This window comes from Liolophura sinensis, chromosome 9 (assembly GCF_032854445.1).
Source record: "Liolophura sinensis isolate JHLJ2023 chromosome 9, CUHK_Ljap_v2, whole genome shotgun sequence".
NCBI classification, from domain to species: Eukaryota; Metazoa; Mollusca; class Polyplacophora; order Chitonida; family Chitonidae; genus Liolophura; species Liolophura sinensis.
The window spans coordinates 32,805,918-32,817,864 of record NC_088303.1 but is presented as its reverse complement, the minus strand read 5'-3'; the positions used below and the strand labels follow the sequence as shown (position 1 = coordinate 32,817,864).

The window sequence follows — 11,947 nt, the reverse complement described above, 5'->3', positions numbered from 1 at the left end:
AGTAAGTGTCTGTCTCCGGTTTCCTCCCACCATAATGCTGGCCTCCGTCGTATAAGTGATATATTCTTCAGTACGGCGTAAAACACCAATCAAACAAATAAATAATTAATAAATAAATAGTGTGTATCTCAGTTTTGAGGTGTGACAACGTTGTGTCTGCCATGGAGGAGTCTGTATCACGTATCTGTATCCAATACATTGCTTAGTGTTGATAGGGCTTAAGCAGTTCAAACTGTGACAGTTTTGTCTTAGAATAAAAGCTCTTAAGGGCTTCCTATTGTATGTGGGAAGATTCAAAGATATACCCTCATGTCTCAACATTTTAAAAAAAGTTCAAAATTGCACCATATCTATTATATTGCACAGTATCTGTCGTCGCACAGTATATATGACAGCAGAGTATCTGTCGCATTACGGTATTTATTACCGCACATTCTTTGTGGCACCGCACCGTATAGTATATGTGGCTGCACAGGATCTGTCGTGATACAGTATATGTCGTCGCACAGTATGTGCCACACTACAGTACCTGTCATTTCACAGTTTTTGACATGACTAAAGTATCTTTATCTTTCACCATAAAGTACTCTCCGAGGCTAAGTGCGTGACGCTTTGAGTCATTTACTATCACAATGTATTATCTGTCATTACATACAAGATTTTTTATACAGTGTTCAGAATCGCCTACATGTTGTAGCTCACTGTTTGTCACACCACATTGTATGTACAGTATTCTATACCCGATATATCTGACATTGCACTCTGTGTTCTACCTGTATGAGAGGAATGGACTTACACGTTAATTACAGATTTACACACTTTGTCTCAAGTGTATCGCTTTAATGACTGACAATTGAACTTCTATTTCAATTCAAAGAAAAAAGAACGGAAATAATTTGACTCTTTTTCACTCTGGGCGTAAGTTTGTGTGTTCGAAAATGAAGACACGACTCGTACAGGTGTGTGCGGACCAACTTGTCAATCAAGTCCAGAACGCGGCTCATCATGTTAAAATGTAGTGATTTTCAAGTGTTTTACCACGGAGATGGGCGTGGTAAGCACAGTTCTGTGGGACGGACAAATCGTAGGACAACACGCCGGTTTTACCAGTGACAGGTAAACATGACCACATTGTCCGCTCACAGCCAATCGCGCGTGTTTGTGTCATCTCAAATCGCTCAGGTAAAACCAGGTATTGTTCGCCGTCTCGTGTTCGGAATATACCTGTACGTTGATATTACTGCGGTAGCGCGCAGGCGGCCAGCGTCGCTCTAATTGATAAATTGTTGAATACAGTGGTAGGTTTAAATGATCAACACGGTCAGGGACCATCCATCACGGGACTGAGGCTAAAGGTGCGCTGAGCGTCAGCCATACAGGGCAGAACGTCAAACGTGAGGCCTATACACCGTCAGTCGTGCAGTAGTAGAGTATACCCCTCGAAAAACCAAACTCGTATAATCTGTCAAGATACGAGCAACTGTTCTCGGGAATGACATTGTGGAGTATGAGACGAAACATTGCCAGATTTGGATTCTATTAGGACTGATAAGGTCATTTCAGCTGTAGACGTTGTTGTTCAGTTGTGCTTCAGTGCTGGGGCAATAGCATGCCCTTCATGGATTCTCAGAGACAGTTACCGGGCCCGCACTTACGGTCACCTGTACTTCATCAGGTCAGTATACCCCACAATAACTTACATACAGAGCAAGCTGTCATTTGAAACATATCATTTATATAATATATATTGTATTACATATTTTGAGTTCTTCAACCAGAAATTGGTTACAAAAAGATAACGGTGCAAATAATTTTTTTTTGTCTTTTCCTACTAAATTCTTAAATAAAATATACTCGCCTCAAATATAAATTCACGATTCTGACATTTTGAATCGTAAGTTAATATTTTAAAAATTGACATTGTTTTAAACTTCTTACTGATCACTATTTCAAACCTTAAACTGCCAACTGGTACACTCGAACATAAATATTTCAAATAACTTTTCAAATCACAGGTTCCCCGGGTTTATACATATTTGGTTATGTAAGAAAAAAGAATAAAAGATAATTTGGAATAATTAGAATTGATAATCAGTGTAATAAAGGAGATATAATATTCATGTATTTTGGACATATGACAGCATACGAAAAGCAAATGTTACAAACGGTTACTCTTACTCAGATCAACATAAACCGTTATCTTGAAGGTGTCTTTTATTGAATACTGTGAGATATGCGTCATTTTTTTTATTTCAAATAATCATTTGGTTTTATTTTCAAATTATGTCTTTTTGGAGCGAGGGGTCATATTAAAGCACTGTAAAGTATTTGTGAGCTGATATTCTCAGTGACTTCAGTTTGCTACACTTCAGTTTGCAAATAGCCTGTTATCTGTGAACCTTAGCCTAGCAGGGTGGGGATCGGACGTTCTTACCAATGCACGTCATCAGATACGATATAGATAGCAGGTCAAAGTTATGACACAATCAGATTAAAGTTTACATTAACGTTAGCACCGTTCCTCACGTCCGCGAAACTCCAACAGTTGTTTGCAGTAATATTGGATTCAGATGATTCATGCCTGACTACGTTTGTTCTTTCAAAGTCTGTAATGGATCAAACATTTCCCAATATTTTCTCTTCTGCCCAGATTCCCTTATGTACTCTTAAACCAATCACACCAGTTTTTTTACAGGGTCAGATTCCACAAAGACATTTCTGACTGGAGTAAAAATTTAAAATGTTGTCACAATGGTTAGTTTTTGGTTTTAAAAGTTGAAATTTTCACACATCCGTCTTAAGATAACATTGATGAGGTGGTCAAACTTTTAATTTACAGGGCTTGGAAATAAGCTCTAAAATCAGGTTTTAAATTTTGACTTACGTCAAAACTGGCTTTGTGGAATTGATCCTAGATTCTAACCGACTTTTTTAATGACAAAGGGACAGTCCTTTTTCAGTATTTCCCCTTTTGCAGATTGCATCTTGGGCTCTCAAGCCAAATACAACAAACCATTCCAATATTTTCCATTTTGCTGTTTTACGTGCCTGTAGGAAAATAATTTCCGTTGCCTATATACGGAGCAGAGTGTTATATTATCAGTTCAAAACAATGGACACTGTAGGCATGACTGCGGTTGACATATTTAGACAAGAGATAACATTTAATTTGATAAGCATATACAGAGACTGATGACAAATGCTAGCTGAAGTACAATTATGGGGGCTAAGTAAACTTCAACCACAGGTGTTGGGGTTATATACATCGTGGCCGGAATACCTAACCGGGCTCTATTCTCCAAGGACCCACCTGGGGCCCACAGAATCGCACCTGTAATAAAACTCTCATTAAGCCACATCCCAGTGTGATTAGACCGATTATAGCAGCATAGGCCATTTATCGGCAGTACAAAGTCAAATCGAAATCCTCTTATTTCAGTTTGTATAATCCCGCTAAGAAGTTTGTTATTGGCAAATAGCTGGCTCAGGTGAGAAATTTATGCAGCCGTTTAAACGTGTGAATATTTACACCTCTTCGTGGGCACCATTGAAATGCTGACGGGAGCGGATAAAGATTCAATTTGTGTGGACGTGTCGGGGTTTGAGGGTTGGGCTGTGATGGTCGTGTGAAGACATGAGTATACAGACAGGTAACAACATCGCGACTGGGGGTAGGGAGGTGGAGGGTGAGGTGAATACACCCCGAGGGGTGGAAAAAATACAGGACACTTTTCTTTTCAGCGTCACTGACAAATGACTCAATCTGAAGCGATCGTCTTCACGGTCAACCGATCACTGATCCCTGCCTTGCCCAGTTTAGCGTTAAGAATGACCATAGCTGGACTTGTAAAGAGCAATTGATCTGATGAGCAGCTGTCACCTTTGATAATAAGCCTGTGATAGGTGTAACGTTAACACCTGACGGCTTTTGACCGAGTGGTTTTCTTTACCTGTAAGTAGATAAACTAATTACATTCAGATCGATACACCTGTATATATTTCCGGACTAACTCACTAGAAGAGACCACTTGCCATTTACTTATCCCCCAATTTTTCCCACGGCACTACAGAGGGATAAACAGTTAGCCCTTGTATACCTCGGACAAACATACTCGACTAGCTGTCTTCGCCACTTAGGCGAAATAATTCTGTATTCGTTGATTTGTTTAATGTACGTTTACTTTATATATAAAAAAAATCTACAAAAGTTTTGTTTTGGTGAAATGTGACCGAAGAGTTAAAGCAGCTCTGGTATGCATATCATCATGAATACATGTGTCGATGAAGAGATAGAGGTATTCTGATATCGGACATACCCTTCGTCCTCCACGGCCGTTTTGTCTCGGGTGGGCTACTACCGTGTTCAAGATTTAATGGCCTGATAATAACGGGTTATCATTTCAGGACCATTAATCCGGCTCGGGGTTAATGCATGTCCGGCATTGTCTGAGGGTAATATATGGCGGTAACCTTATAAGATCCCTAGCCCGATCCCCGCGACCTTTCTTACAGGTTGTCTCACCCTGTGGGTGCCTCCCGATGATGATCACGTTGTACGGTTCTGCCGTCAGTATTGTATATCTCCTCCCCAAGGTACTTGTGTTCCCGGACACGAGTCAGATCGCGCCTTGCCGGCTGGTCTTACTTAGACCCCACACAGCTCTAGAGACCACCACGCGGCTCCGAAAGAAAAATACCCCCAAACTGTTCTTTTTTTTTGTAATATGTTCTTTGAAACAAGATGTGTCAAAATTGCACACGATGCATTATAAAAAGGTTATCCGATACTGGAATGATATAATGTACTTGAGATTGTAAAAAAGAAAACATATTAGACAAATTCTATACTTTCTCGTAGCATGATTTGTATGACACGAATGTCTAATTAGTTCGAAAGGATTAATATTACATCCAAGCCCTGATTATAAATAAATTGGATAATGTAGGGAGCGATATTTTTAATAAAATATTTTTTTTAATATGAATAAAAAATTCACTGTGGGTAAAATACTTGGTAAAGTTGTTTTTCCAGGTATACCGTATAACGTTTAATCGGTGTTAATTTTCATCAATTTATAATGTAATTCACGTGTATTAATTAACAGATTTCAGCGTGAACAGGCGGGGTACTAATATTCGTCTTTGACGAATGCCATTCAAGCGTGCTTTTGTGACCGAAACATGAACGGTATTTTAAACTTATCTTGTTCAGGATTTGTTTGTTAATATGTCGACGTTAGCGCTCCAGTGGTCGGGCTCAATGCAAAGATATTCGGGCATTCATACCCCGGGAATTAACAGCGTCTTGACAAATCTTCCATAAATGTATTACAAGTTTTGTGAGTATTTTGCGCATGGACAGATGTGGACAAAACTAGAGAGCAGGCTAGGGCATGTTGTGGCTTCCCAGTAGTCCTGCTATTTTGTACTGTACCCTTCAATTTCGTTGTAATGGGTGGATCCCTTTTATTCACCGATCTCGTATTTATACTGGCTGCGCAGCATAGTGTATAAATTGCAAACGGCACGCTATGCTTTTAAAATTATTGCATCTAATGTTATATCGAATACGTTGGTGCTCAACGACGATCAAAACTACGACATGGAAAATTCGAAGACAATCTGATACTAGCTTATGAAAGTCAGTTCTGCAGCTGTTACGTTAAGGCTAATTACTTATTTGGGTAACATGGGATTGTATACACTATATATAGCGCTGATGTATACGTTGTTTCCACAACTATCCTAGAGCTCTCCCTAAATAAAATAATTCCTGGTTGATAATTTTTTCCTTGGACATATAAAGGCATTACACCCAAGTTTGTCCAGTGTTGTTGACGATGTGACAGTTAAATATTTAAAAAAGATTTTTTTATGCTGTGTTTACCGTGTCTTTTTTTTCTGAATTTTATGGGCGTTTTTTTTTTTTTTTTTTTTGGCTCTTTCAGCTTGGTTTGAAAAGCGTTTGTTTCCTTTCATTCTAATTTTGGCTGTTGTCATTCACATCTAAAAAGCCATAATTTTCTCTTGGTTTTAACATATTCTGGCAACGACATTATCTGAAACACTGCCAATGTGGCGTTAAACCCCAATCATCCTATCATTCAGCGTAGACAATAAGTCAGTATGTAGTAAAACATAACACTGAAGGCGTAATGATTGATATTAACTTATGTTAACCTGTTGCTGTTGTGAGATGCATTCAGCGTATCAAACAATACTGCAGTGAAAAAGACACTTTGTGCGCCAGACAATACTGTGGTGAAAAAAAAACAACACTTTGTGCGCTTGATACACACGGAACACACAATAAGAAACTGTACATATACTGTGTACCCCGAGTAACATACAGTATACCATAAAAATACATTTTTTTCATAATTCTTGCTCTTGACAGAAGAATTGTTTCGTTATTTGAATGTTTTAACTGAGTGGAATTCTGATGAACGCAGTAAGCGGTATTGTGCCCGGTTTTTTCAGGAGAGGCTAAGTCCTTGATCCATTGTTTCCATTGTTTAGGCCTTAAGTGGTTCTTCTCTCTGTAGAGAATAAATTTACAAATTAAATCATAAATAATAAATCATAAATAATGCCTTCTTGCATGCAACAATTAGTATAGGCTGTTGTTCTGAAACCGGGGTACAGGATATAGAAAAATTCAATTTAAATGGCTCAATAAATTTAGAAAAATTATGTTTCACTCTCTGTGTATGATATATATATACACAGACAAATTTGTATAATAAATATAATACTTTGTATATATTTTTGGTAGTTTTAAAAATATTGTCGTAGAAAAGATCTTTCAATATTTTTTAAAACTACTTACATTGATATATAAGTGAGTTTTAAATAATATAGTATGCACTGTATATGTGTTATTTCAGACAATGCGTCGAAGTTCGGATCAGACCGGGATATTGCTGAGCGGGGTACAGTTACCACAGTATCCGCCTCCCCAGGAAATGTACCCAGGCTGTCACCCTGCCCTGAACCCGGCCCTCATCATGCGATCTGCCCTGCCCCACACAGAAAAGGATCAGGTTCCCTACCCCACGGGCCTCCACTCCCTCTCCGCAGGGGTATGTACATACACATGGGTCACAAAACGACCAACCTATATATTAAAAATAAGCACAAATTGGCTCTGTGATAAGGCTTTCAACCTAACAACATTATATGTACTTTTGTGGTATTTTCCCCCGAGATTACTATATTTGTCTTCTCTTTTGATATGTGTTTTAAATAAAAATAACACCAAAGCGGAACCTAATGGGCTATATCGGGAATACCAGTCATCACACAAATCATTCAATGCAAAAATTAAAATGCAGAGCTTAGATTTTGATTCTTTTATTTGATATGCTTTGCGCATTACATCACATTTAATCGTTTCTATTAGTTTTACCTATAAGCGCGCATGATCGCATACATATATTTTCGATTTATATAGAGTAGCCAGATCTTTTTCAGATAAATAGTGTTTCGCATTTCTTAATAAAAAGAGTTTACGCATCATATATAAGGAACTAAAATGTTGGCAGTGTAGAAAACACCTCCTTTGATTTTACCCTATTTGCACCAAATGCAACAATAAAACGACACACAAGAAACAATATTAAGAAAAGGATCCAATTAATAAACAAAGAAATCGCGAACTCAGAAACGTCGAGCTCAAAAAGTATTTCATTCCCAAAGCTACTTTGGTGTATTTGTGAAGCTTTTGAACCATTTCCGTCACAGAGCTGTCTGCATTCCTAGCTATGTGTATACAGCCTGCACCTTTGAATCCGCCTAACAATGACTGCTCTGATACACCGCAGACACATCCTGTTAATTCGTTGTTTTTAAAGGTGAGAATCTTTTTGCGAGTTAAAATCTCCCTACAGGATACACAGCTCTATTAACGGTTTCTAAGGGATAACAGAGGCGTTAATTGACTGATGATGTAATGACGTAACACAGATGATTCGGATCTGGGGTTTTCTGTTTAACCGACTGTCCCCGGTGAACCCCAACAAGAGCAGTCGATTCCAAGACGTGACAACACGGAACTCTTACACCTATAATCGTTGTTTACCTTTGTTCAAATAAATAGTGTAAACCTATAGCGACGGATTTATTTCCATTCCCATAACCATGGGGATGTTAGCGTACAGAAGTCATGCCTTTGTATGGACAATGAGACGGAAAAGGGACAGTTCGGCTTCATTGGGCACACGAGAGTCCCCTATACGAGTTATCGTTTCCCGTTATGTCACCGTTGGACACCTAATGGTGCTAAGTTAATTTCTGTTTATCGAATAGAACTGGGTTTTGAGCTAGATAACAATGGATGGAGATAGGCGTGAAATAACAATGATCTGTTGTTCAGGCGTAAAAGATAGGGGACATTGTAACCGACTTGAGCTCCCGTACAGTAACTGATCATGTTGTTAGGGTGGGAGCTTGAGGGTTTCGGAGGGGAGGGTGGAGGGGTCATTGGGGGTACTTATAATTTATACCGACATTACTATACCACCCTTAGCAGACGTGTGCTTGTCTGGCTTAATACTGGGCATTCTCATGCTCTCCCACATATCACATATAGCTGTATCGTTGAGTTTTTAAAATTAACAGCATATTCCGAAACTTGGTCTTTGGACTGAAATTAAGATTAAACAATAGTTTAAAGAGTGTTAAAACATCCAGAAATTTGTCCAATCAGACGGAAAAATCTCTCAGACTCTCGAAACGTTATTACATAAACATGCCAAAAAAAAAAAGAGAAGAGAAATCAAGCATATATTTGGCCTTTTATACACCGCATAATTTACACATTCCATTACCGCGCCTGACTGTTATCGAAATTCCACTTTGTTTCAGTGGATTGTATCAATTTGGTGTTTCTCTTGGTAATACTGTTTTGAAATATGAACTATAGCAGCTAGAGCTACAATGTAAATCATATTTAGGTCGTTAATCTATCGATATGAACAAGTGAAATTACATTGCGACTACGCAGTTTAGTACATTAAGCGCGATGATTAAGAGACCAACATATCTTTATTTTTTACATATGTATTTTGCACCAGTGTTCGTGGAAACTTATTTTACTGCATATATACTTGCCCCTGTAATGTATAATACGCCATTGCCACTTTGGAACCGAAACTGTGCGATTCATAAGCGTTATAAATATGTACTATATTCAAAACTAGCGAAACACATAATTCATAATACTCGATAATGCAAGGTTTAATTCTGTAATCAAAAGAAAGAAAGTGTTTAAGTCTATCAGACTGTCACCCTGATATAATAATGCTATGATTGTTTTTGGCAGACGGGATAATAGATTAAACGTCATTTATTTCAGTGCAGTTTACTTTTTGTAGATGTGTGCAGATCATGATGAATCAGCATGAGTATGTAAGACTATATGCCTGACTTCCACTACATGTGTAGTACTGAAGCCCTGTCTCGCATGAGATCGATGAAAGCAGTATGGATAAACAGTTTATTTTGCACATACATGCATGTGTATTATCGGGCAATTATATAATATCTGACGTAAATGGGAAGGTCTCCCAGAAACCTGCGGATGGTCGTGGGTTTCCTCCGGGCTCTGCCCTGTTTCCTCCCACCTTAATGCTGGTCGCCGTCGTATAAGTGAAATATTCTTGAGTGCGGCGTAAAACACCAATCAGACAAATAAATAAATATAATATCTGTCGTTGTTGTTTCACAGGACGCCGAAGCAGTGTACAGCTGCATGGACCCAAAACTGTGGGCAGAATCCATGTTAAACCCCATGATGCTCCCGCCAATGTTCGACACTTAGTAAGTTCTTTACAGCTGAAGGCATAATTCTATTTATCACCCCTTGATAATACCAACACCAACACTAAAACGAGTGTTCAAGAAAACATATATTTCATCTTTTTCTGTGTATGAATGGCAAATGGTGTAACCCAGCGTTTTCTGCATAAAAGCGCTCGGAAAACAATTGGGAGTTTTGGGGGTAGCTTTATCGCAGTAGGAAAGTCAACTTTCAAGCAGTCGACATCTGTAAAAGGATATTAGCAAAACTGATGTCATATAACAATACACGTACCAGTGCCTCTGGTAACATAAAAACCCAGTTTAACAGGTTTGTCTCTCTCATGCTCAGTTGACATCATCAACGACGTGAAAATATGAAGTGGAAGACGACATGTGTTTTGCAGTTGTGCATCCGGTTTACAGTTATTCATCTTCATTTTTCAGTTACAGCGGATTGGATTTCCATGCGCCAGGGTATCGTAAAAACGTTACCAAGGAGACGACGGGACCATTGAAAGCCTGGCTTCAAGACCATCGCAAAAACCCGTATCCAACGAAGGCGGAGAAAATCATGCTGGCGATCATCACCAAAATGACCTTGACCCAAGTGTCCACGTGGTTCGCCAATGCCCGGCGGCGCCTGAAGAAAGAGACTGGGCGATCCTCCCCTGGGGTGGACGAGGACGGGGACGGGCGATCAGAGGACGAGAACGAGGGAAGCGATGCGTCGCGCAGTAAACACGGTATGTGAAATATTACAGGCTTTATTTCTCTATTTATCTCCGGTAATTCAATTTGTGGTTTAAGGTGTTTGCTTGTAACGGACAATAAATAAATGAGTGCTTATCACACACTAATTCTGACACTACCAATAAAACACTGTCCGTGGATATCATATACTTTAAACACGGCATATGCGAATGCCAAACCACTATTTATGTGTCACACAGTAAATCTGATACTACCACTTAATTGTATGGATGTGACACAATATCAATATATGTGGATACCAATACACCATTTGTGTATCACACAGTACATGTGATACTAGCAGGTATACTTGGTATATCATACATTAAATAAAATATGTGAATTTAAACAATATACTATCTGTGCACCATATGCACAATTCATATATGGTGTCAGGAAGTGGAAATTTCACCCATTATTTTGAAAATACAGGTGTTAGCCGTTCATTGCAAATTTAGATATATTTGTTTCTCGACAGCAATGTGATATTCGTTTTTTCCATACATTTATCAAACAGGAAGTGACCATGAGGATGAATGCGAGGAGATCTCCGTGGATGACGATGAGGACCTCGAGGATTTGGGGCATCTGCATGCTCCGAGCGAGGACTCTGTGCCTCGCTTTCGACCCGTTGGTCGTATGCCTGGTTCAGACATGAAAACCCCAGGGAGGATTAGTGGCCATTTCTGTTCGTCTCGCGTAATCTCTGGAGAGCAGACACCACCGAGACACGGGTTAGATTTCATCAGTGGTAAACAAGGCGATCAGTGTTCAAAGTCCGCTAAGGCTACAGCGTCAAATACGACGCCTCTCGCAGAGAATATGGAACAAAGAGAAAAGAGAATGTTACATCAAGTTTCCGAGTCACAGATTCGTCCAGTAGATCTATCTCAGAGTGCAAGCCCACGTGGTGCTGTATGTCAAAAACAACAACAACAACAACAACAATCGTGTCATTCTGCAGGCTCAGCAAACCGTGGCCATGGCAATCGAATAAACAGTCCACCCACGCCAAAAGCAAAAATATGGTCGATTTCTAATATACTTAGTCTGGAATCGAAAAATGAGGATACGTAACAGATACTGCTTATAACCACTTTATAGTATAGACTTTTGAGTGGTGAGCAATTTGGTGCAAAGTCCATGCGGTTTACGGATGAACAGGAAGTTGGAAAACATCCTCGGGAAAGAGACTAAAAATTGTGTATATCTTGTTATTTCACATTGAGCTGTTTAACCAATTAAATACGTAATTATATTTATGTGTATGAAAATAAACCAATTTCATATCAATTCCAGATAACATACATCGTATATTTTTATCGTCGATATCATCGTATAAGTTTCTGGCTTTTGTTTCACTGCTGACATTTCCATGAAACCAAGGAATCACTGG

The 11,947-nt window shown here is 39.0% G+C and overlaps 1 protein-coding gene across 1 annotated transcript; it reads left to right on the top strand.

Annotated features, from left to right (window-relative positions):
• The first annotated feature begins 1,436 nt into the window (after nucleotides 1-1,436).
• On the top strand, nucleotides 1,437-11,737 carry LOC135475893 (iroquois-class homeodomain protein irx-3-like). Its single transcript, XM_064755840.1, has 5 exons — nucleotides 1,437-1,675; nucleotides 6,888-7,082; nucleotides 9,728-9,819; nucleotides 10,246-10,544; nucleotides 11,069-11,737. The coding sequence occupies exons 1-5, from the start codon at nucleotides 1,610-1,612 to the stop codon at nucleotides 11,626-11,628; spliced, it is 1,212 nt and encodes a 403-aa protein (XP_064611910.1). The 5' UTR covers nucleotides 1,437-1,609; the 3' UTR covers nucleotides 11,629-11,737.
• The last annotated feature ends 210 nt before the right edge of the window (nucleotides 11,738-11,947 follow it).